Here is a 27,432-nt window from a genome sequence, read left to right on the forward strand (position 1 = left end):
CTGAGGTCTTCGTTTTCCTATATATTCCTGATGCTCCCCACCCCACCTTACACCTTCTTTCTAAAAAGTAGTGGTAAGTTTGTGTTAACTAGTCAGTCAAAGGCAGGCAGGCAGTCTTTGAGGGGAAGGATAAAGCAGAGTTAATGTTTTCCACCGCCTGCTCTCTCTAGAGGGGAGACACTGAAGGAGACAGACAGCCACAAGGTCTGAATAAAACAAAACAAAAATCCATATACCACCAGGAAGATAATAACCACATGAATCTAAAAACCAGAGACACTGGGAGGCGGAGACAGAAGGATGGCAAGTTTGAGGTCGGCCTGTAAAACTTACGGAGACCCTGTCTCAACAAATAGGTCAATCAATAAAAAAATAAAACAACTCATAACCAGAGACAATGGATCTCCCCACACGTCATGGAGAAGGAGGGCAACTTCCACTAAAGGAATGTTAGTGCCGTTTAAACTTGAATAGTTTAAACTGGAAAACTTGAATAGTTTTCCCAGACCTTGGGAGTTACAAAACGTCAATCATGCTTGCAGATCCAATAATTCACAACCCCACCGAACTGCAAATTACAATGCACACCTAAAATGATGAGAGAGAGGAGAGAGGAGAGAGGAGAGAGGAGAGAGGAGAGAGGAGAGAGGGAGAGAGAGGAAGAGGGGGAGAGAGGGAGGGAGAGAGGGAGGGAGAGAAGGAGAGAAGGAGAGAGGGAGAGAGGGAGGGAGAGAAGGAGAGAGGGAGAGAGGGAGGGAGAGAGGGAGAGAGGGAGAGAGAGGGCGAGCTCGGCGCCTCGGAAAGAGCTCAGGACACTGGCTGCGCACAGTCCCGGGAAAGCTTTTCCGCGGCCCGGCTGGGTCGGGCGGGTCCCGGCGCAGGCTACTCACGCGGCTGAGCCGACTTTGCTCTCCCTCTTGGAGAGCACTTTGGCGGGCTTGGCGTCCTCCACATCCTGCGGTAGCTCGGTCATCGGGGCCGCGGGAGGGTCGGGGCGCCGTGGGGCCGCTCGGGGCGCAGGCCCAGCCAGCAGCGGCGCCGCGCATCCGCCGGCCAGCTCGGCCGCCAACCTGGACACGTCCGAGCGCGCGCGATTGGTCCGCGGGCCGAGGGGCGGGGCCGGGGGCGGGGCCCGGCGAGCGACAGCCTCCTCCCCCAACCCCGGGGCGGCCCGCAGAAAAAAGAAACCTGTTGAACTAGTCTTTCTGGGAGAGGATGCTAATTGGCTAAGCAGGTGAAACATTGGCCTAACCAGGCACGAAGTCTTTAACCTCCTGGCCAGAGGGGCTTTAATCCTGCCCCGTCCGTCACAAGGGGGTTTTCAGAAATGGCAGCGTGCCCTAGATTCAGGAAATGGATGCGACTGGGTGGCTCTGGCGCGTGTGTGCTGTGTGGGCTGCCCTAGGCTGGCCTAAATTATTCACACAAGGTATTGCCCCATTGAGGACTGCCAATTCATGTTTAAACAATAGGTCTCCTCAATTTTGTATGTGAGAATAAATAACAAAGGTGGTATGAAAGAGTTGCCTTTGGAGGTTGCCTGGTTGACCCTCCCCTAGTTCTATGATGAGTGGGGTAAGAAGGAAACAATCATCAGAATCCATTAGCATCTTATTTACTACTAAGGTAAATAAAGAGGTTTTGTCTTTCAGGTTCTTTCGCATTGGGCAACACATTTTCGAGAGCCACTCAAGTTCCAGGCATTGTCCTAAAGAGATTTACTGTAGCAAACAACATTTGTGTTGTTGGTTTTCCAATTTGCTCCAGAGTAGTTGATAAGAATTACTAATATAAAACCATATCATTGCAACTGTAACTATAAAACAATTACAAGTGCAACAGTTGAACATGATGTCCCTGGGAAGAAATGACTAACTCTATGCTTTGGGTTTGCAAGTCCTTTATTTTTCTGTTAAAATTAATTTCAGATTTAGGACTATTACAAAGAATATTCAACTACATGTATGGTGTGTGTGTGTGTGTGTGTGTGTGTGTGTGTGTGTGTGTGTGTGTAAAAGATTCACCCTTCCAAATAACCTCAAACATTTTGGAAAGGCAAGTCTTTCCACCGTTTTCTTACATACTTTCCATCTGCTAGCTTACATTGTGAGTCTGGGAGAGCAGAAATACCTTTTTGTAGCCTGCTTGCTCCAAAGCAGATTCGTGTAACACTTGAAAAATAAGTGAAGGAAAAAGTTTACACACATTCCTCAAGAGTATGACTGGTCAGATCTGTCTTTTGTCTCTCTGAGCACAGACCTCCTTCCTGCAGACCCCTGCGGAGTGGGGAACAGCTCTGGGTGACCCCAAAACTTAGAGACTGTGGCTTTGGTGCCCTAGATGTGCCTTCCTGAGGATGTTCCTGATGCATTTGGGTACTTTCGTGCTTCATGCTGCTCAGGATGGCGGTGAATTGAAACAGAAGAGGTTATCAGTCGCTCAAATCTCAATGCCTTTCAAGCACTACTGACCTCAGAACTGACTTTCCCCTCAATTTTTTGTTGTGGTGGTAAAATATACATAATAGCTATCATTTTAACCATGGTATACAACTCAGTATACAATTCAGTGGCATTATATGCATTCACAATGTGGTGTAATCATCACAACTACCTATATCCAAATTTTCATCCCCATCATAAACTCTGATTAAACAATAATTTCCACTAAACACATTAAGAAATAAGTCCCTCTCCACCTGCCTTTTCCCAGCCCCAAGTCCTCTCTAGTCTACCTTGTCTCTATGGATTTGTCTGTTCTAGGTGTGTCATGTAAATGGAACAAAACAATACTTTTCTTTCTATGTCTGCTTTACTTTACTGAGCATATTTTCCATGTCCATCCATGCTGAGGCACATGTTTAAACTTAATTCTGTTGTTTAGTTGAATAACATTTCATTATTATTGCATATACTATATACTACATTTTATTTATCCATTCATCTGTTGAAAGACACTTGGGTTATTTCTACCTTTTGTCTATTGGAATGATACTGCTATGAACATTGATGTACAAATATCTGCCCAAGTCCCTGCTTTCAATTATTTTGGATCTATATTTAGGTGTAGACTTCATGGGTCACATGATATTCTATGTTTAATCTTTTGAAAAACTATGGTCGGGCTTCTTTTGATTCATGAATAAGGAGAGTGTTTAGAATGGTCCTAGCATAGGCTTAGAGCTCAATCAAAAAGCACCCAGAGCTGGGCATGGTGGCCCACCTTGGGAGGCTGAGATGGGAGGATCATGATCCACAGCCAGGCTCAGCAACTTGTGAGACCCTCCACAACTTAGTGAGACCCTGCTTAAAAATAAGGAATAAAAGCCGGGCGTGGTGGCACACACTTGTAATCCCAGCATTCGGTAGTCTGAGACCTGAGGATGGCGGTTCGCGGACAGCCTCAGCTACTTAGTGAGGCCCTCTGCAAATTAGTAAGACCCTATTGCAGAATAAGGAATAAAAAATAGGCAGGGGTATAGCTTGGAGGATGAATGCCCCTGGGTTCCATTCCCAGACCCACAAATAAATAAATAAATAAATAAATAAATAAATAAATAAGGAAAGAAAGCAAGAAAGCAAGAAAGCAAGAAAGAAAAAATAGGGCTGGGGGAGTAGTTCAGAGGTAGAATGTCTCTGGGTTCAACCCCCAGTACTGCAAAAAGAAAGCACCCACACACTGTGAAACTCATTCTTTAGTGTATTCAAACAGCTTACAATATTGGTCAAGTGTTAGTGTGTGGGGTGAGGACTTCCGGTGGTACGGTCTCAAGTGAGAAAGCACAGGCAAGGTTAAGGGGGTGGGTGCAGGAAAAAAATGCAAAAGGAGCAAAGCAAACTAAATGATTTTACTTAGTGACATCTGCATAAGTTTAAAGATGTTGCCAAGCAACTGCTTCATTTGTTTATTCCTGGGACTATTATACATTATAGTGGAGAACAGTATTTAAAAGGCAGCAGCAAACAATAGGGGAATTTCAATGTGGTGAAACGTAACAGAACAGAAGAGTAGGTCTAACGGTGTATTTTAGGAAGCTCTTTGATTTTGTACAATAAGAGATATTACTCCCCCTCCCATTCCTCTGGGAATCACAATTCTTGTTTTAATATGAAAGAAGAGTTCTATCTAATACTCTTTTCAGTTACTGAAATGTCTTTGGTGGAAAATGCCTAACTTTTCACCTTTACAGAAGTGAAAACTTCTGTTCAAACAGCTTAAAATATCGGTCAAATGTTAGTCTTTTTTTTTTTAACATAGACCAGATATACTGTGTATCTGTCCATTGTCTCAAGATTTCAAATAATGAGTTTGCAAACAAGAGTAGAGATTTGGTTGCAATGTATGAACAAATAGTTACCTAAGTTATAATACACAAGAGGTGTATATTTATTAGCCAACATAAGTATGCATAAATACATTCACACACTTGTAATTTTAAGTATATTGCCTGATAACATGTTTTAGAAGGTGTTGATGCTTTTATTAAGATGAAATCTGGGAGCTTTGTGATAATTTATCTATGAATAATATTTTGTAGTCAATGAATTCCAGGAATACTTGGTAGACCATTTCTGTTTTCAATTAAGGTCAATTACCCCAAATAGAAATGGATGGAAAACTTGAGAGTTCAGAGAAGAGCTACACAGTGCCACTGAATAACTTAATTCTAAGCCTTTTTTAAAAAAAGTTGTAAGAATAAAAATTGAAAACACTTCCTGAAGGGATACCATTATTGACTGGTTTGTGTCAAATATGAAGGAAAGTTTCCTAATAAATATAACCATTGAACACTGGAATGGGAATCTATAGCAGGTTATGAAATTTCCTACCATAGAGACCTTTGAAAATAAGGCCTAAAAAAATCAAAAGATGATTTTATTTTATTTTATTTTTTGGTGGTACTGGGGTTCCTGGAAACCCTTCTGCTTCCGGGCTACACACCCAGACCTATTTTTTTTATATTTTTATTTGGAAACAGGGTCTCTTAAGTCAGCAAGGCTGGCTTCGAACCTGCACGATCCTCCTGTTTCCGCCTCGCAAGCGCAGGTATTACAAGCGTGCACCACCACACCCGACATAAAATCAAAAGATGATTTTAAATTGGAATTTCCTAAGCCAAGTGATACTGCATTTTGGAAAATTTGAAACACTCTATTTCTCTACCTAGAAATGAAACAAGAACCAAGCTCAGCACCTGTGTTGAGAGAACAAACAGGATAAGTATTCACTGGTCTAGGGGTTAGATGTTAGTTGGGAAACAGTAATATAAAGTTCAGTGGGAAAGAAGTGTTGTGAAGATTCTTCCAGTTCAATATTTTTTAAAAGTTAAAATAAAAGATGCTACATAAATAATAAATTGAAATATATCCAAAGTTTTAAAACACATGTCTATTTTCTGCACAGTGAATGTTATAGATCAAACCCCGTGAAGTGGAATGGTGTATGGGATGGTTCGGGGTCGTGTTTTTCTCTCTGGGTTCCGCGGGAGTCTGGGTGCTGAGGACAGAAGGGGGGACCTGGCACTTAGACTTAGGTCTTCTGATTTCAGTGCTGACATCACCCCTCTCCAGTGTGGTCTCTCCTGCTGCAGTGACAACTCTTCAGCTAGAACTTGGATCTGTTTTATATATTTGTGCTTTGATTTAATTTCTTCTACGTGTGTAAAGGAGAACCTGTGGCCTATAACACACACTGAACAAAATTTAGAAATCAAATCACCACCGTTTTCAAATCCCCTGAGCTTCAAGGAGTTTAGTGACTTTGCCAAAATTAAAACAGTCCCAAGAGGATGGAGACCCAGTTTTCTTGACTTCAGTGGAGTGCTTATAGGCTTGTAATAGAGTGAATGGTGCAAAACACATTTTGTTAATGGCAAAGACACATGCTTTGTGGGAGAGTGTGTTGGGGAAAAACCCAGTGAGGAGTCTTGAGGCATGAATACAATATTTGTGAGTAGAGAAATATTTGAATCTAGGCTATTTTTAAAATATACTGAGAAGTAAACCCAGGGGCATTCTACCTCCAAGCTACACCCCTATTTCGTGTGTGTGTGTGTGTGTGTGTGTGTGTGTGTGTGTGTGTACGCATGCACATGTGCATGCATGTTTTGTATTGGGAATTGAACCTGAGGGTACTCTGTCACTGAGCTACAACCACAGTCCACCTTTTTTTTTGGTTTGTTTTTTTTTGGTGCTGGGGATTTAACCCAGAGGCATTCTACCTCTGAGCTACACTTCAAGCCATTTTTAATTTTTTTTATTTTGAAACAGGGTCTCACTAAGTTGCTGAGTCTGGCTTCAAACCTGTGATTCTTCTGTCTCAGCTTCCTAAGTACGAGAATTGCAGGTGTGCACCTCTATGCCTGGATGAATCTAGAGCTATTCTGGTGGGTGTATTTTGCAATTTTCTGCTGCTCTATGATTCAACACCTGAAAACTTGAAACAATGGTGGCTTAAAACAGTAATGTATTATTATCTCTCAAGGCTCTGTGAGTTGATGGGGCTCAGCTAGATGGTTGCCACTTGTAGTCACGCATTCAGGTTCAATGAGACAGAGGCCAGAGTTGGAGTGATTTGAAGACTCATCTGAGCTGGATGTGTAAGACGGCACTTTCACTCCTAGGTGGGAGGGCAGGAAGTGCAGAGGGCTAGCTGAGCATCTCAGGCTCTCCACGCGACACGCTATAGGGATATTTTTACTTATTAGGGACTATCCCTTGAGATGGTAAATTCCACAGTCTCAAGGCGGGATTTACACAGCTTTTCTGTGAAATATCACTGGTGGTCATGCAGCGTCACCTATGCTGCCTTGTATCGGTCAAAAGTGAGGCACAGATCAGCCCAGATAAAAGGTGGACAGATACCAGAAGTGAGGTTCACTGGGAGCCAGCTGTTGCTGTGCAGATAATAAAGCAGGCCCGCTGGCTGTAGACTTTATTATTGGGCATATGAGTAAGTCGACATTTCTAACGGTGCTGATGTAACTGCCTGAGACATAGGCATGAACAAAACAGGCAAAATCCATGTTGTTGTGGCTCCTGCATTCCAGTGGGAGAGACTAAAATTTGGGAAGTACCGTCAGCCGTCTTTAAGTGCGGGTTCTGCATCCTCAGATTCAACCAAGTGCAGATCAGAGATGTACTTAGGCCCACGATGGTTGTGTCTGCACTGAACCATGTGTAGACTTTTTTTTTTCCTTGTCATCATTCTCTAAACAATACAGTGTAGCAACCATTTACCTAGCATTTACATAGTACTAGATAATATATGTAACCTAGAGGTGACTTTAAATATGCAAGGGCTGTGTGTAGGTTATATGCAAATATCACACCATTTTATATAAGGGACTTGAGCATCCTCAGATTTTGTTTGATATACGGAGGGCTCTTGGAAATAGTTGGACACCAAAGGACCACTCTATGTAAATAGTACAGTTTCAGTGAATGATGTATAAAGAAAAAAGAAAAGGGTAGAGACTGAGGGAGGCCTGTTTTACATAGGATGACCAGGGAAACTTCTCTGAGTTTGAGTGAGGAGAAGGAGGAAGCCCTATGGAGTCTGGTGCAAAGCTTGCCAGGAGGAGGGAAGAGCCTATGGCAAGACGGGAGGCAGGACTGAGCTTGGTGCATCCCAGGAACAGCATGACGGCTGCTGCTCTCACCATGCCTGCGGTGGGTGGGGAGAGGGGAAGGCTGGCCAAAGAGGTGGCGTCCCATACAGAGAATAGCTCTCCTGTTCATTCATTTGTATCTATTCTTTCTTTCTTCTCAAAGATCTCGGCTGTTGTGTTCGCCATTATATCCATAGTGACTGCTTGCTGTTAGATGCTTTGTGAATGCGTGAATGTTGAATGAATCTCTCTCTCTCTCTCTCTCTCTCTCTCTCTCTCTCTCTCTTGTGTTGGGTATTAAACACAGGGACATTCTACCTCCAAGCTACATCACTAGCCTGTTTGTTTGTTTGTTTGTTTGTTTACTCTTTTGTGGCACTGGGGATTGAACCCAGGAGCATTCTAGTTCTGAGCTACATCCCCAGCCCTATTTTTATTTTTTTATTTTGAAATAAGGAAGGTCTCACTAGGTTGATGAAAGTCTCACTACTTGTTGAGGCTGTCCTTGAACCTGCGATTCTCCTGTCTCAGCTTCCCAAGTACTGGAATTACAAATGTACCACAACTGTTAGGTATTTATTTATTTATTTATTTATTTATTTATTTATTTAGGGTCTGTGGATGAAACCCAGAGGCATTGAACCTCCGAGCTACACCCTCTGGCCTATTTTTTATTCTTTACTTTATTTTATTTATTTATTTTTTTTGGTGGTACTGGGGTTCCTGGAAACCCTTCTACTTCTGGGCTACACTCCCAGACCTAATTTTATACTTTTTTAAAATTTGGAAACAGGGTTTCTTAAGCCAGTGCGGCTGTCTTCGAACCCGCGTGATCCTCCTGTCTCCACCTCCCAAGCGCGGAGATTACAAGCGTGCGCCACCACGCCCGGCTTTTATTCCTTATTTTTTGAAACAGGGTCTCACTAAGTTGTGGAGGACTTCACTAAGTAGCTGAGGCTGTCTGCAAACCACGATCCTCAGGTCTCAGCTTCCCAAATGCTGGGATTGCAAGTGTGTGCCACCACACCCGGCTATCTTTTATTTTTAAACAGCATCTTGCCTCAAATATGCAATCCTTAAACATGCAATCCTCCTGCCTCAAGGCAGCTTCCCAAGAACTAGGATTATAGGCATGAGCCACCATGCCCAGCTGGTGGTATCTAACCACTGATTCTCAATCACACTTCTGACTGAGATGCTCTAATATTGAAAAATATTTTTCCTTTACAGGAGGATAAAAGAAGTAAAGGGGAAAGAGTTATAATAAAAAATTTTGCTTCCTGATTAAAAAAAATGGAAAGCATTGGCTCCTGCCACTTATCACGTGCCTGCTAGTTGAGAGCAAGTGCCCCAGATAGATGAGAGAAGCCCATGACTCCCAGCTGGTCTTGCTCTGGAGAAAGTCCAAGAGTCACTGACTATGATCCACAGAGAGCAATGAAGAGTTATGGAGTCTTTCATTTTTCTCTATATAGCACTATATTTCTTTTCTTTTTGTGGTATTGGGGATTGAATCCATAGTCTTTCTACCTCTAAGCTACACCCCCAAGCCTATTGTATTTCTTATTTTAAAACAGGGTCTAAGTTGCTGAGGTCCTCATTAAGTTGCTGAGGCTGCCTTCGAAACTTCAATCCTCCCATCTCAGCCTCTCAAGTACTGGGATTACAGGCATTGGCTATCACACCTAGTAGCACTATTCATTAAAAAATCATTTTAAAGTAATAATAAATAAATGAGTCAAGAAGGAATAAGAAAAAAGGTATCCAGAAGATTTACTTTACTTTCTGGTTGGATCTTACAAATAAAACCTTCATTTGAGGCAATTTGTGCCCTGTCTTTCCTTCCTTTCTTGCTTCATGACTTCCTTCAACAAAACAAAACAAAAAACAAGACGCTTTTTTTTTTTAAATGCCTTTCATGTGCAAGGCCATGTTCTAGGCGATAGACTAAATAAGGTACCATGCTTGCTCTAAGTGAGTTTGCAGTCCTACAGGAGAGACGTATCATCAAGCAGCTTCTTATGAGGTGTACATACACAGAACCCTCGTTAAACACTATCATGCTTTCATTTCAGGAGACACTTGGTGCTAAGTAACATCATGGTGTCAAATGGAAAGAAAGGGAAGAGGATACCCATTGATGCTTCCTGCTCTCCGGTTTTGGATCACACAGAAGCCATCCACCCCCACTCCGTGCACACTCGCACAACTTTAGAAAAGGCCCAGGGCTGGAAGTCAGGAGAACTGGGCTCTAGTCCAAGCTCTGTGCTTTGTGCTGGAATGTGAATCTATTAATGGAATACATCCCAAAAGTAACAGAACTGCTGGCCTTGAAGAGAGAGCTAGCCCTCATAGTTACAGAGATGTCACTTCCTTCTGCCTTTCTATAGACAAATCACAAAAATTAGGGGAGACAAACTTTTCACATAGGAATGGTGTATGAAACAATTGCAAAAATATTAAAAGTTTTTCAGGTCAAGAGAGTAATTACTGAAATCTATTCACCTGGAAGACAAATGCATTTCCCCCCTTTGTATGGGCCTTTGCACTTAGCACTACTTTCTACTTTTAAAAGCATACCAGATGAAAATAAAAGATTTTCCCCCTGTGTTAAGGTCATAGACTAATTAAATTTAAATCATAATTTAAACTTATTTTTTAGTAGTAGTCAAAGAAATTGAATTAAAAATCCATCTCTACTTCATATAAAAATATATAATAACCTCTCCACTAAGACATGTATCAGAGACAAAGAGTCAGGCATTAGAAATGCTTGGTATTATGGAACCCCCAGCTCCAAGATTTTCAGAAAATAACGTACAGATTTATAGAAGATGCTACAGAGAAGCAGCTGCTGAGAGCTGCTGGGAGTAGTCTTGAGTCCCTGCTTCTCAGCTGTAATCCTCAGGTGGTCCACAGTATTTATTTTTCTGCCCTCAGGTGACCAAGAGATTATTTGTGGTATCCTTTCCATAAATAGCACTTCTTGTTTGAGTTAGCAGTAAGAGAGCCCTGACTGGGAGGTAAGTAAGGAATGGTTAGGCGTCAACTGATCTGACAGCCTTCATGTACATCTTTCTATCTTGGACAAGTGATTTTCCTTCTCTTAACCTCATTTCCTTATCTGTGGGAGAAAGTGGGTAGAGCAGATGCATTTATCTTATAGAATCATTGTGAAATTTAAGATAAGATGTGTATTATGGACACAGTTAAGGTAAACACATAGTAGGCACTCAATTCATATAACTATTGATTATCATCATTGCATGATTACTGACTGAAGTAGTATTTTAAAAAATAGAGGATAAGCCGGGCGTGGTGGCGCACGCTTGTAATCCCAGCATTTGGGAGGCTGAGACCTGGAGGATCACGGTTCGCAGACAGCCTCAGCTACTTAGTGAGGCCCGCTACAACTCAGTGAGACCTGGTTTCAAATTAAAGAATAAAAAATAGGGCAGGGGATGTAGCTCGGAGGTCAAATGCTCCTGGGTTCCAACCCCAGACCCACAAAAAAGAAAGAAAGAAAGAAAGAAAGAAAGAAAGAAAGAAAGAAAGAAAGAAAATAGAGGATATTGCCTTCTATTTTATTTTAGTTCATCAGCCCTCAATATTTAATGGCAACCCTCAGTGTGTGGAATATTAATGTCCCATGCTAGAAGGAGTTACTAAAGGTATGTGGGATGTGACCTCTGCCCTCCTCTACCTTGACACTATTCAAGCTGATTTCTTCATCAGAAGTAAAGGCTCTTTCCTTAGATTACAGGCATTGGCAGGTTTAACTTGCTAGATCTCAGCTATGATCTCTTATACCTCCTTGTTTTATTTCTTTTCTCAAGTATCTCTGTTACCACAAAACCCCTCACTTAACTAGTAAAAGAGCCATTGGATTTAAGGGTTAATCAAAACGAGCTCTTATAAAGTAGAGGCTTTGATGGCTATGGTGATTCTATGTTCTAATTTGTTTAGACAGTCCTGATATGGTCCTGCTGTTCTGGCCGAATTATAATAATTATACTATAATAATTATAATACCTTTTAATCTCTAAAAGTATTTATGTCAAGTTTAGATATCCAATTTATAGTATTGAGCAGACTAAATGATTAACTTAGTGTTTGGAGTTACGCATGTCATGAATCAATAACTTGTATCTATTGCCCTGCTGCTCTCTGTCACTCATACTTTTAAACTCTGTTAAATGACTTAAAGGCTATCAGCAGGGTGGGTAAGAACAAGTGTGTGTAATAATATCAAGTTAGCACAACTACTTGATAAGCCAACTGCTCATGCCCATTGATATCAAACCAAAGCATCTCTCTATGCACAGAACTGATAGCTTCATGACCAAGTCAAGAGTTTGGGTCTGACCAATTGATTTATTATTATTATTATTACCTAGCTTGCCTTTATTAATTACAAGACATTTTTCATTCAAACCTCTTTGAATCCCACATATGTTGATACTGCAGTTGTAAATAATCTGGCTTAATTCACCAGATGTTTTCCTTAACTATTTTGCTCTAGAAGAAAGAGATTATGAGTCATCCCACTCTTTTTTACAGTGAGAATTTGAAGGCTGCTTCTCCCAGGCCCCAGGCCATGGTTTTCAGTTTAATCACTCATTGAACTTATTCCTTAGAGCTTTGGGTATCTAATGTTTATTAAACTTCCAATGAGTAAGTTTTGCAATGAAAAAACCGTAACATATAACAGAAGACAACAGTCACAAGACCCTTTACTTTGCCATTTATTATTTTCTATTTTTGTTATCTGCTATACTTAAAAGGGTAGATAGTGGCTATCTTGCAGGTGTGGGGTGAGAAGAGGATATGGGATTTACAGGGGTGCTGGAAATATTCTAAATGTTGATCTGAGTGGTGGTTAGTTACCAATGTGTATGCAAATGTAAAAAATTCATTAAGCATGCACCACAATGTGTACATTTTAATATATGTAAATTAAACCTCAACTTTAACAAGTACAAAGAAAAAGCCTTAAATCTCTCCAACCAGAGCTGGTTTAAAAAAAAAATCATTCTGATTTAGTAAAGTAAGAGAAAGAAGAAACAAAACAACATGCATAAAGTTTTTATCTTTTATTCTCTTGCATGCCAATATGATCTTTGTCTCTTTACTCTTTTCTATGAATAAATGACTATTTTTCTCCTTTACTTAGTATTTCATAACAAAACTTCAGATTATGACAAAATTTTCTTGAAAAGGACTTGTTCTGCCTATTCTCATTTGCATATTTATTTCAGTATGTTACATTTTCAAGTGTTAAACTCTTACTTATGCATTTTCGCTTTGTTATTTTCTTTCATAACCTATGAAATATCTATTGAAAACTTCTTAGGGTGTATCAGTTATGGTTTATGAATATTATATGTTCATGTCTTAGTTTATCATGTGGCTGTTTAAAAAGTTAGTTGAGTTATTTAATCAAAGGGATCAAGAAAAACAAACATTTTAATATAAAATAGCTGAATGGCAAATTAATTTTAAAAGGTTAAAAACAAATTTGATACCTTCAAGGATTCTATTTTTTACTGTCTACTTCCATAGGGTATTTTTAATAATGTATAGCCAACCATACAATGATCTGGTTCAGTAGACTTGGGTAAATTCAAGAACTGAGATTATATACAATTAAAAAAAAAGGAGGTGGGTGGAGTAAAATCAATTGGGGGCTTCCTATGCACCATGCACTGTGACTATTTGAGCCAGCTCTGTAATCCTGGCACTTGAGCTAGCACATGCCTGTAATCCTGGCACTTGAGAAGCTGAGACAAAATGATAGGTTCAAGGCCAGCCTCAGCAAGTATCAAGACCCTGTTTCCAAATAAAAAATAAAATGGGGCTGAGGTATAATCTGGAGGTAGAAGGCCCCTGGTTTCCATCCCCAGGACCAAAAAATGAAGAACAAAACAAAACCGTAGGAGGATTATCTCATGCACGAATGAAGAAACTGAATTCAGAAGAGGTAAACAACTGACTCCATATTACACAATTCGTAGTTTGTTGTGCTGTTTCCAAAGCCTGCTCTTTTCCCACAGTGCACTCTCTCTCGTGATGTCATAAGAAGTGAATCTCAAGTGATTAAAAGATTCAAAGGGATTTTTGAGATAACATTACTCATCCCACTTGTTGGGAGATAAGAAAACAGTCCAGGGCGTGTCCAGCACTTTGTGTAAGTTGTAGACAACATATCACTCAACTACCAATTTCTCCTACAAGTGTCTTCTACCCGCTCCTACATCTCCACCTTATCCTGCGCCGGTACCACAGTCAGAATAAAAACCTCTGAATTCTACATATAGTTGGTCATGAGTGAGTTGCTTTTGGAACCTGAATTTCAATTCCTAATCTACCACTAATTAATTGTGTGACCTTGGCGAAGCTACTTATCACCTCCTAAATTCAATTTCCTCTGAGTAAACAGAGGAAAAAAATAGTGGTTGTGATAATTGAATGAGTTAAAACATAGAAAGCCTTTCCTATGAGGTGTGGCACGTTGAAAGTGCTTTATGAGTATTAGGGGTTGCTTTAGTCATTTTTCATTTGTGGTTTCCCATGTCTTCCCATCGCCATGGTGATGGTATCTCATATCCATGGAGATGGTCTTTGTAATGCAGTCCTCTGCTCCCCCTCCCTTCAGTACCACGATCAGTACTTTAAAGTCTAGATACTGAATAAAAGCCTATTGGATTGGGTTGGTTTTGCTATTAATGGCTTTTCAAATTTCCCTAATTTCCCTACTTAATAATTCCATCAAGAACAGACTCCAGCTACTCTTGAAGATTATGTGGACTGATTTCCAGTGGGCGCTTGCTCCTAGCCTTCTTGTTGCTCTAGAAATCTGAAAGAATAGGAGAATTGAAGATGCCCACGATTCAACTTAGAAATTTTTCATTTCTTTGTTGTTCTTTATTAAAAGATTAACATAAAGCATGGACTGCCTTTTTAGGCATTATATAGTTGATGCCAACTGTCCTAGTGTAACAAGTAAGAAAATCAATACATGCTTTCTATCAACCACTTCTCATTTCCACTGACACAAAACTTTCAACTCCCCAGTACTAGGTGACTTGAGGAAAAATAAATTTTAGCTTTTTTTTTTTTGCTTTATTGACATTTCTCCTTTTTATTAAATATTGCTATCATAAACAGGGCTAGTTTACCTCAAGGCTTAATTTCCTTGGGTTGTAATGAGACTGTAGAATATTCTGATTTCCTGATTTCAAGGAAGGTGACTATTATTTTTTGGTTTCTAGTTGGAGAATTTAGCCTCAACATTTTAATAGCACCAGACTATTGTTTTTAGAATTATGATATACAGAACTTTGTAACAAGCTTTAAAAAATGTGGACTATATCTAATGGCCTGCAACATTCCATCTTCTTTTGGCAAAGTTATAAATTTTTTTTGTGTGTAGTGATGTTGAAACCAGGGGAATTCTACCCCTAAGATACATTCCCATCTCTTTTTATTTTCTTATTTTTTTATTTTATTTTATTTATTTATTTATTTTTTTTTGCAGGTCTGGGGATGGAACCCAGAGGCATTCGACCTTGAAGCTACACCCCCTGCCTAATTTTTTATTCTTTATTTTGAAACTGGGTCTCACTGAGTTGCAAAGGGCCTCACTAAGTAGCTGAGGCTGTCCACGAACCGCGATCCTCTGGTCTCAGCCTCCCGAATGCTGGGATTACAAGTGTGTGCCACCACGCCCGGCACCATCCCTTTTTATTTTTATTTTTTTATCTTGAAATAGGTTCTCACTAAATTGTTGAAGATCATGCTAAATTGTTGAGGCTGGCCTTGAACCTACAATCATTTTGTGTCAGCCTTCCAAGTACTAGGATTACAAGTATGCATCAACATTCCCAGTTCTTAAAAACAAATGAACAGCCGGCTGTGGTGGCGCACGCTTGTAATCCCCGCGCTTGGGAGGCTGAGACAGGAGGATCGTGCAGGTTCGAAGCCAGCCTCAGCTACTTAGTGAGGCTCTCAGCAACTTAGTGAGAACCTGTTTCCAAATAAAATATAAAAATAGGTCTGGGAGTATAGCCCGAAAGTAGAAAGCCTCTGGGTTCCACCCCCAGTACCACCAAAACCAAAACAAAACAAAATGAACAATAACTTTTATCTTTAATATTTAAGATTCAAAAAACATTTTTCAGTATCTGATGTTTGAAAAAATGATACTGCAATTGTACTGTGAACTTTATAAACTCTTCTTTTCCAGATTGCCTCTTTCTTATTTGTAGCACTTGAGAATAAATATTTCTATGTAGATATTTTGTCTTGTGAAAATTTAGATAACTTTGTTATTAAGTGGGAGGCTTTTTGTGTATTAAATTCCATTTCATGATGTATAAAGTTGCCTTTAAGTAAAGTGAGACAGAATAAGAGAGTTTCATTGGTTAAATTTATAGCAAAAAAATGTAACTTTGTTCAATATTTGACATTGAATTTACTTTAAACTGTATTATATTTTTTTTCTTCTTGCTGCTTTCCCCCCTAGATTCCATTCAAACTTTGTAGGAACCGGCTCATTGTCTCTTGTTGATCCCTTCATTCTTAATACCTATTATAAGGGCTCATTAAATATTTTTTGAATAATAAATCATCATTTAATTAATTAGAAAGCAGTACATATACCGGGTGGTGGTGGCGCACGCTTGTAATCCCTGTGCTTGGGAAGCAGAGACAGGAGGATCCCGCAGGTTCGAAGCCAGCCGCGCTGGCTTAAGAGACCCTGTTTTCAAATAAAAATATAAAATAGGTCTGGGAGTGTAGCCTGGAGTTAGAAGGGCTTCCAGGAACCTCAGTACCACCACCAAAAAAACCCCAGTACGTATTACAGACAACATCCTACTTCTAAATGCATTGTAAGTTGGGCGGGGGGGGGGGTGCTTGTGTATTATCCCAGCATTAGAGACAGGAATATCGCGGTTAGTGGACAGCCTCAGCTACTTAATGAGGCCCTTTGCAGTTCAGTGAGACCGTTTCAAACATAAAGAATAAAAAAATAGAACTAGGGGTGTAGCTCGGAGGTAGAATGCTCCTGGGTTGCAATTTATGATTGGGTATACAGACTATGTTTTCCCATATATAGAGTAACTTAAAAAGAACTTGAATATCTACGTTCACTCAAAATGAATTTAAGCCTTATCATAAATTCTACTCTTTACTCCAGAGGCAAACTTTTCTGGGTTATACTGGGGATCAAATCATCATTTTAAAGCTTATTTATGTGGAAAAGACACTTCTCATCTCAAGGTGACCTCTCCACTGAATTCAAGAATAGAGTTCCCTCAAGATTGTTTCCTTTTTGGCTAAATATTAGTCCAGTGGTATCCAGAAAAGTGAGGAACTAGATTCTAAAGAGCAAATATTTTCTTCTTTGTGACATTGGAGATACTTTACACTCATTCTATTCATTCATTCATTCATTCATTCATTCATTCATTCATTGCGGTAGGCATTCTACCTCCGAGCTGCACCCCCAGCCCTATTTTTATTTATTTATTTATTTATTTATTTATTTATTTATTTATTTATTTATTTATTTACAGTAGTGGGGATGGAATCCAGGGCCATTGTACTTCTGAGCTACATTCCCAGCCCTATTTTTTAGCCTTTTATTTTTTTTGAAAAAGGGTCTCACTGAGTTGCGAAGGGCCTTGCTAAGTAGCTGAGGCTGTCCAGAAACCGATCCTCTGGTCTCCGCCTCTCAAATGCTAGGATTACAAGTGTGCAACACCACACCTGGCTATTCTTTATTTTAAAATAGGGTTCTCACTAAATTGAGGAGGGCCTCACAAATTGCTGAGGCTGGTCGTGAATCTGTGATCCCTTTTTTCAGCCTTCCAAGTACTGGGAGTGCAAGAGTATGCCACCACACCTAGTTTCTTCTTTTTATAAAAGTCCTCTCTTCCCATTAAATTCCCCAATAAAGCATGAGGACTTCTATTTTTTATATGTGACATTCTCCTTTTAGCCATACATCTGCACAATTACCTCATAGCCCTTGAGAAAATAGTGATGGAAACTCTAGAATTAATTTCGAGGTTGCTATAGATTCTTAGATTTTTATATAAAACCTATGGAACTAGATATGTTTTGAAATTTAGAGATATTTTTGCATTTAGAATGGTAATATGAACATATGCTGCATATTACATAATATCTAGATAGCTTTTTTTCTTTTCTTTTCTTTTTTTTTTTTTTTTTTTTTTTTTTGCGGTACCAGGGATGGAACCCAGGGTTTATTCTATCTCCGAGATAAACTCCCAGCCTTATTTTTTTATTCTTTATTTTGAAACAGGGCCTCACTAAGTTGTAGAGGGCCTCACTAAGTACTTAAGGCTGGCTGTGAACCTGCGATCCTCCCATCTCAGGCTCCCAAGTACTAGAATTACAAGCATATGTCAACATGCTCAGCCCTGGGTAGTTTTCTATTATGATATTTCACAAAACCTATGGTATTTATAGAGCATCATCAAGCACACACCGAGAGCCTTAGAAATAGGAGAGAGAGAAATACAAAGAAAGTTTATTTAAAGGAATAACGGCAGTAAAATTCCCAAATCTTGAGAGGGACCAGGCCATCTAAGTTCATGAAGGTCAAAGGTTTCCAAATAGGATGAACTGAAGAGAAAAAAATAAAGTCCCTAAACCTTCCAACCAAGAATACTATCCCAGCAAAACTGACTTTCAAAAATGAAGGGAAGATACTTTTCCAGACAAGCAAAAAAGGGAGTTCATTGTTACTAGACCTACTTTATAAGAAAACTAAATGGAGTTGTTTAAGTTGAAATGAATGACCATATCATATCATAAATGTATAAAACTCATTGATAGAGGTAAGTATGTAGTCAAGTTCAGAATACTCTAATCCTGTAATGGTGGTATGTAAATTACTTTTAACTCTAGGATAAAAGTAAAAAAGGCAGAAGTATTAAAAATAACTGCCACCAAAATAATTTTGTTCATGGATACACAATATTCAAATATGTAAACTGTGATGTCAATAATATAAACTGTGTGAGAAATAAAAGTGCATAAATTTGAAGTTAAATTCTTAGCTTAAAATAAACTGTTATAACTATAGAATGTTTTATTTAAATTTCAAAACTACAAATAAAAAACAGTTAATACACAAAAGATAAAGAGAATCGCAACTTACCATTATAAAATTATATCACAAAGAAAGAGGAAAATGGGACTATAAAATAGAAACAAAACAAAATAGCAGTAGTCATTTATCAATAACTATCTACATGCAAATGGATTAAACTCACCAATCAAAAGGCACGGCATTCAAATCATATCTAATAACGTGTTACTACTCAAAATATATGAGGGACTTATGTATCTCAATAGCAAAGACAAAAACAAACGAGCATATTTAAAGTTACTCAATATCATTAGTGATCAGAGAAATGCAAATCCAAACTATGATGAAATTTCACTTCACGTTGGGATGTTCTTATTAAAAAGACAAATGATAACATGTCTTGTCAATGAGATGGAGGACAGAGAGCTCTGTATACTGTGGGCACACTGTGTACTTCAGATTTGTAAAGAGAGTATTCTCACCTCATATACAGTTACTTACATGGTCTACATGGTCATCATTTTATCATGTATCCAGATGTAAAAACAGCACATTTTATGTCTTAAATATATATGATTTTATTTGTGAATTATACCTCAATAAAGCTGGAAATAAAAATATCTTCCCCCTGTCCTGGAAATTTGGGTAGCAGGCCTTCTCCTGCTGCTTTTAGCTTTTCAGTTCCTGACTTTATTCTTTTTCTCTTTTAAACTTCTAACATTCCAGTGCTGATTAATACTGGGTTTTCTAATCGATTTATTATTAGTCCTAGTAATAAAAAAAAGCTTTAAAACAAAATGAGCATTTTTGCATGCAAGTTAATTTTCCGTAAAGACATGCTTGTGAATTCTGTGTTGCCTGGAGCCATGCTGGGAGTATCAGTGAGACCAGGCTCTGGAATTTCCCCCTCTCCTCGCCGCCTGTTAAGCTAAGCCAACTGTCAGGGGCCTTTTGGCTTCAAGAGGCAATGATTCCAAACCATCTTGTTAGTTTGGTCTCAGATTATGGTTATTAAATTCAGATTAAGGTAAAGTGATTATATCTTAAAATATGCTATTAGGAAAGTAATTAGAAAATGAACTTTACTGATTATAAGTAATAGGTAAGAATAGATAGTACTTAACCAATTTTGTGCATTAAAGAATTTAATTCTAAGACTAAATGTTAACCATATTTTAAAATCCCTTTTAGTATGTTTCTAATCAACCTTATGTTTCTTTCCTAATTACAAAACATTGTTATTCCATTTTTTCTGAAGGAAAAGTATCTTCTAATCATAAAATATATATAACTGAGTTATGAGAACTGCTACTAACAGCAAAAGGGTAATTCTCCCTGGCTCACTTTTGGAAAATGGGTTTGAGTCTTGTAGGCCTCCAGTCATAATTTTAATGACTCAATTCTAATACATCCCAAATATTCTCTAAGCTTAGCCTCAGGATGTTTCATAATTAAATGTTGTTAATTTGGATATCTCACTCTTGGTGAGAAAGAAAAAAAAATGTGTGGACTATTGCAAATGTGGAAAACCCCATGACTTTTATTTCCTAGAGATACAGGTCCTTGGGGTTAGGAAAAACTTCATGGGTTCTACTTTATATGTACTTGTGTCTCCTCTATACATTTGAAGTCACTCCATCATTTTAATTCACATGTAAATATACCTAATGTTGAGCCTCCAAAATAAGCAGAGGGTTGCTTGAATCTATCAAAATTTAGGCACCTCAGGCTATGGGAAACTAATTCCTGCTCAAGATAGCCTTGTCCATTCTTGGGCAATTGTGTTTGTCCAGAATTATTTTTTGATGACTGGACTGTCATCTCTGCCTGGTTATTTGATCAAGATGTAGCCCTTCCAACTGTGTGAACTTGCTTTACCACATGATAAGCCTTTAAATTTCTGAGTTGATCCTCATGTCCTACTCTCTCCAGCTAACCGCTGAGGTTTGCTTTTGAAGACCAACATCCCCAGTCCTTTAACAACTTCCGAGGTTATGAACATCTGCCCACGTCCCTTTTGTACATGCACCAGATTGTCACCATTGCAAGGTGCCCAGAATGGCTTAGGGAGGGCCTTACCAATATGGGATCGTTTTTGCTTTTTGCTATCAAATTAACTTTTTTTCCCCAGATTTTCAGAGAGACTTCTATTTTGGTCTTAAAACCCTGCCTCAATGGAAGGCAACTGATATGGGAGATAATTGTCAGAGGTTGGCTTAGCCTGTAATGATTCATCTGTTGTGTCTTATTTGTTGATTTATTTGGAGATCAAAGATAATTTGAATCTGTGTGAAGATCAAGCCTGCAGGGAGGCTTAATCATCCCTTCCTGGTTGAAAACTACTTGGAATGTTTCCTCCATGGCAGCCCGACCATCTGTTCAGACTCCAAATCTGATTCTGGGTACATAGTATTCCCCCAAGTAGAAAAACCTGGTTGTTAGGAAGAAATTGAAAGGCAGTAAAATGTTTATCTTGCTGCTAAATAACTTACTATGTATTTTTTCAGAAGGCTGAAGGTACAATTTATTTTTTATTTTTTATTTTTTTGCAGTACTGGAAATAGAACCCAGGGACATTCTACCTCTGAGTTGCATCCTAAGCACTATTTTTTTTTTTATTCTTTATTTTGAAGCAGGGTCTCAGTGAGTTGCAAAAGACCTCATTAAGTAGTAGCTGAGGCTGTCTGCAAACTGTGATCCTCCTGTCTCAGCCTCCCAAATGCTGGGATTACAAGCATGCTCCATCACACCTGACTGGAGGTACAATTTAGCAAAGAGAATTCAATGATTTCTTTAATATTTTCTAAAGGTAATTTAAAAATCCAACCATTAATTTTTTTTGTGTGTGGTACTGAGGTTCCTGGAAGCCCTTCTACCTCCGGGCTACACTCCCAGACCTATTTTATATTTTTGAAACAGGGTCTTTTATGTCAGCATGACTGGCTTTGAACCTGCGCGGTCCTCCTGTCTCTGCCTCCCAAGCGTGGGGATTACAAGCATGCGCCACCACGCCCAGCCCAACCATTAATTTTTAAATTGCAGGCACATTTACATGCAAACCTATAGGAGTTTTTATTGGAAAGCCTCTGTTAGTGAGATCATATTTTACTTGGGAAACTAGAGAAATAAAATTGTAAAAGAAGGCGTTTTTTTCAGCTCCTTGGAATTGTGGTCACTTTATAACTGGGGAGATGGTCTCAGTGGAAAGAGGGAAAAGAGAGAAGGCTAATGTAGGGAAGAGAAATGGAAGAAAGGAAGAAAATGGAGGAAATGCAAAGAAGGCAGAGTGTCTAAAGATTTCAAGTAGCCCCTTGGTCCTTCATTATTTTCTTTCATGCACTTTGAGTTCTGCACCATAATTATATTTTGTAATTAACTAGTCAAAAGTGAAACAGTTTTTAATGTAACCAAAATTTATAGTTCTGGGGAAAAAGATAGCCTTCTGCTTTATTTTTCAAATATATTCGGTTTGATTTATTATAGATCCCTGTCCCAAAAAGAAATGGGGGAAAAAAGAACAACCCAGATCCTTGTACAGTTCCATAAGATATAAGGTAATTCTGATCTAGGCTAATAAAAGCAGTAGGATATTCAGTATTTCAGGTGTATGTCATGGATTCTGTTCTCAATGAATCTAACTCCTGTACCTCTGTGTGAGTTCCTTTGAATGTCTGGGACAAAAAGCACATCTGCATTCCATCTATCCTTCTTCTGCCTCTCCTTTGAATGACATCTGGCCTTCAGGAGAGCACCAAGGCTGTTTTCTTCTAAAAAGCTGAGGAGGGGAAGGAAGGCCTTGATGGTGGTGATAGATGTACCTTTATGGAGAAACTCTGGAACCACTTCAAAGGGACGGGGCTTATGTGGTGATAGGTCAGGTCCCCCCTTCCCTTCCCCCATGTGACCCCTCAGCGGGGACAGGAGGCAGACCCTGGAAGCCAGAAGCAGAGATATTGTGAGACTCCAGGTTTTCTGAGACTCCAAACATTGCTAGACAGACTCCAGAGGTTGCAAAATGACAGATGTCGTGAGAGAATAGGCATGCCTATAAAACATTGGTGCTTCCAATCTGCCACGTGACTCAGCAGGCTGATTGGGACTACACACGACTCTCCAAATGCATGGCTTGTTGGTCCCTTCCCCCACAGCCTGATGACTCCCCGAGGGTGCTGGGTCCAAATAAAGCAGCAGCTTTTGAAAACCTGGCTGGTATTTTACCTCCTTTGCAACTCCCTAGGTCCATTTTCAATGTTTCATTTGGTGCCGAAACCTGAGAGGATTTTTTTTCTCTTTTTGACCACTGGATTCTCTGACCTGCCAGCCGCTTGTCCGCAAGGTCCCGTGCTGGCACTTGGCTTGCAGGCGCGGCTCTGCTAGCTGCTGCCGCCACCCGCTGCCGCTTGTAGGCTCCACACAGGCACTGCTGAAACCTCTGCCTAACCGGCTGCTGCTGGCACCAGTGCCGCCCGTTGCTTGGGCCCCATGGCCCGGCCTCAGCGCCCCACAGTGTGCCCAGCAGCCATGTACCCGCCACTGCTGTTCCAGCTCAGCACTCTTGTCACCGCCCAAACCCTGCCCGGGGCCACAGCCACCTATGCTGGCCCGCACTACTCTGTTCCACGCTTTGGCACTGGTTTTTAATTCCAGAGAGGAACAGGTGGAGGCTGAATGTACATTTCGACTTTGCCAGGAGGCAGATTTGCAGGCCGGAGCCCTGGTAGATGCCCTGTGGCCGGCGGAGAAGTCTCAGCCCTTGGGGCGCAGAGTGCCACCTAAGGGTGTAGGACAGCAATGACAACTACCTCTGGTAGCCTGTTTTAAATGTGGACTCAATGGTCACTGGGCCCATAGCTGCCCTCAGCCACACCCACCAACCAGATCGTGTCCAGCATGTGGCCAGGAGGAACACTGGAAAAGTGAGTACCCTTGGAAAAGCAGTGAGCCCCAGGTGCCTCAACACAGGGGCAAAACCCTTCCAGACTAGGCCCTGATGCTGGCCCTACTCAGCCTGGCCAAAGACTGATGGCTCCCGGATTCCTCAATCTCAATTCTCCTTGCCAGGCTCAGGGTAAGTCTCAAGGTAGTGGGTAAGCCAATCTTTTTGGTTTACTACTCAGTCCTTCCATCCTTTTCAGGTCCTAGTTTTCCTTTTCTGATCTTGGTACAGGGGATTGACGGCAAGTCCTCTTACCCACGTACTATAGGCCCTCTTTTACAGGACAAAATTGCTCTGCCTGAGACTCAGGCTGGAGATAGTCATTAGCCTAATACATAATTCCCTACAAGTGGGACCTACAGTGCTTAAACATTTCCTAAGCCCCTTGTTTTATTCTCCTCTCCTGCAACAGGTGATTAGTAAAATCATTGCCTCCTGTTCTATTTGTGCTGCTGTTTCTCCCCAAGGAGGCCTTCACCCCTTCTTTCTTACTCACCAAATGAGAGGACACTTGCCAGGACAGGACTGGCAAATTGACTTTACCCATATGCCATCTCCCAAAAAACTAAAATATCTTCTTACTATGGTAGACTCCCTAACAGGTTGGGCAGAGACTTTTCCCTCAAAGGACAAGACAGCCAACACCATGGTCAATGTTCTGTGCTTGGACATCATCTCTTGGTTTGGACTCTCTAATTCCTTACAGTCTGATAATGGAACAGCTTTTATTTCTAAGGTTACTCAACGGGTGGCACCAGCCCTTGGCATTTCAGTCATCAGGAAAGGTAGAAAAAAATGAATGAGATTCTTAAAAACCATATAACAAAACTCTCTCTGGAGCTTCGGGTATCATGGCCTAAACCTCTACCACTGGCTCTGGCCTGTGTAAGGGCCACCCTCGAAGCCCCACCTTCACAAGCCCCTTTGAATTGCTCTATGGTCATCCTTTTTTTTGTTTAATCATGCTCTCACTTTGGACCCCCTCCTTTGGTTTCCTATCTCCCTTACTTGTCTTTTCTCAGGCACCTCCTTAGGGAACATGCTGACCAATATCTTCCCCAACCTGGGACTGAAGAAGCAGCTCCACATCCGGCAGTGAAGGTCCTTAAGCCAAGTTATCAAGTCCTCCTCAAGTCGTGTCAACCCAAACATGTCAACCCAAACCATGGTCGACTGGGATTTTACAGTGATCCTCACCATACCTACTGCAGCCAAACTGCTGGGGGACCCCAACTGGCATCATCTTACTCGGCTAAAGAAGGCTCCATTACAACAGCCTCATGACAAATTCTCTTGTACAGTGTTGGGGCCCATTAAGCTCTGTTTTTCTTGGCATAATTCTCTTTAATGTTTTTATTTCAGCAGGTCCACTTGTTTACATAGTATGGGGCTCTCCCTCTCTGGATGACATACAACCATAAGTATTAAACTCTCTAAAATTTGTTACTGATTCTCCTGACCCAATAGCATGTTTTCCATTTGACCACACTGACCCAAACCCACTCCCTGCTGAAAAAGAGTGGTGTGTCTCTCTCTCAGGGAAAATGCTGCTATTACATTAATGATTCTGGTCCAATGAAGAAACTGCTAAAAAGGGTGGTGTATGTCTCTTTCTCAGGGAAAATGTTACTATTAATAAATCTAATGATAATCTACCTCATATCTAGAAAGGCTCCAATGGCCAGCAGCTGCTGGGCTCCTTCCCTTCGGGGCAAGGGCCAATAGCTGATGGGCTCCTGCCTTACCCAGGACTCGCTCTCACGATTTGTCTTTTCTTTTAATAGCTCCTCGTCTGTTAAAGTCTATTTGAATGTGCATTACGAAGATGTTCAGGGTAACCTCCAATTCCCGCTGCAGCCACACTCCCACCTGCCCACTTCCTAATGATTCGACCTCTCCCCACCAAGGGGCTCCCTACAACATCCCCTGTGACGTCCCCTGACAGCAGGAAGTAGCTTGGACTTGGTCTCCACCCAATATCACCAAAAAGCCAGGATGATAGGTCAGGTCCCCTTTCTTCTCCCCCCACGTGACCCCTCAGCAGGGGCAGGTGGCAGACACTGGGAGTCAGAAGTAGAGATATAGCAAGACTTCAGGTGTCACGAGACTCCAAACATCGCAAGACAGACTCCAGAGGTTGCAAGACTACAAATGTCACGAGAGAATCGGCATGCCTATAAAACATTGGTGCTTCCGATCCACCACGTGACTCAGATGGCTGATTGGGACTACAGGCGACTCTCCAAACACGTGGCTTGTTGGTCCCTTCCCCCATGGCCTGCTGACTCCCTGAGGGTGCCGGGTCCAAATAAAGAAGCAGCTTTTGATACCCTGGCTGGTATTTTACCTTCTTTGTGAATCCCTAGCTCCATTTTCAACGTTTCACATGGCCCAGAGACTATTCTCTAACAGAATCCAACTTGTCACATATATGGGTTTCTGTAGATCCCTGGTTTTGGAACCAAACCTTGCAGTGACCCCTTGGCCCTGAGGCCTTGCTAAACCTATTTCCAAAGAGTTCTTAGTCCTCCTCCTCTCTCTGTCAAGATGTGTTTACATTGGATGGTGGTTTTGAGATCTCCTTTTTAATCCTTTGGGTAGAAAGAAGTTCATATGGCAAAACTGAGGGTTCTGTTCTTGGAAGGCCTGTCAGCAGGGTTTGCCCTTAGCTGGTATGTGGAATCTTGGATTTTTGAAGTGTTATTGAAATTTCTTAAATAAGAAAGATGGCTTGTTGTGCCCAGAACTATGCAAATAATATGATTTATACTGAATTCTTGCTTTCCTTTCAGGAGTTTGAATTTAGGGCATGTGTTAGGCAGAGGGTATTTATGTGACTGACCTCTAGTCTTGGATGCTGGATCACTAATGGGCTTCCCTGGGAAGAAACATTATACATATGTTGCCAAGTGTTTATTATGGGTGTGGGAGATTGTGCTCTCCGAACCCATCACACGAGGGAGAAGCATAAGGAAGTTATTTTTGGATTCTTCTGGATTTTATCTGTGTCTCTCCTCCTCTATCCTGCTACTATGTCACTGTAATCAGTCACAGCTATGAGTACAACTTTGTGCCGAGTTCCATGAGTCCTTCTGGTGAGTCTTGGAGTGTGGGGTTGGTCTTGGAGACACCTGACACAATTCCTTTTCTTGTAGAACTCATCTGATACATCGTAGCCTCAACTTTCATGACTTCAGTGAAGACAAAAGGGAAGTGTTTTTTTTTAAGTGGTACTGGGATGGAATCCAGAGGCTTTCTACCTTCGGGCTATACTCCCAGACCTATTTTATATTTTATTTGGAAACAGGGTCTCACTAAGTTGCTGAGAGCCTCACTAAGTAGCTGAGGCTGGCTTTGAACCTGCGTGATCCTCCTGTCTCAGCCTCCCAAGTGTGGGGATTACAAGTGTGTGCCACCACGCCCGGCTTAAGGGAAGTGGTTTTGAAAAGCTAAAGTCAAATAAAATATTAATCTGGAAGATTTTGTGTAAGAATAAAGTGTTAATCCTCTTGAAAATCAAGCAGTTTATCAGCCATAGGAAAATTACTTATATATTTTGTACTTGTAGAGAATGAGCTTTCATAAAGGGAATGCCTTTTAAGAATTTCTCATTAAAACTTTAAAAATAACAGCTTTTTCTAGTTATGATTTGCATACAGCAAAATTCACTTTTTTAAATGATGTAATTCAGCAGTTTTAGCACCATGAAATAATAGTATGCAATAATCACTATTATCTAATTTCAGAACATTTTAATCACACTCT

At 40.5% G+C, this 27,432-nt stretch overlaps 1 protein-coding gene across 6 annotated transcripts in view; it reads right to left on the reverse strand.

Moving 5' to 3' along the window:
• GRAMD2B (GRAM domain containing 2B) overlaps window positions 1–27,432 on the reverse strand; it is a gene marked incomplete at both ends in the record, with an annotated part of 151,296 nt that overhangs the window by 87,892 nt on the left and 35,972 nt on the right. For 2 of the 6 annotated variants that reach the window (XM_080698312.1, XM_080698313.1), the window contains one exon: window positions 891–973. The exons of 2 other annotated variants lie outside the window; for them this stretch is intronic. In XM_080698312.1, the coding sequence (XP_080554438.1) occupies window positions 891–973 (83 nt within the window). Of the gene's footprint in view, window positions 1–890; window positions 974–27,432 lie in introns of those variants that run through there. 2 more of the 6 variants (XM_080698310.1, XM_080698311.1) reach the window with 1 other exon arrangement.

This window comes from Muscardinus avellanarius (assembly GCF_963383645.1).
Source record: "Muscardinus avellanarius genome assembly, chromosome: 7".
Classification (NCBI taxonomy): Eukaryota; Metazoa; Chordata; class Mammalia; order Rodentia; family Gliridae; genus Muscardinus; species Muscardinus avellanarius.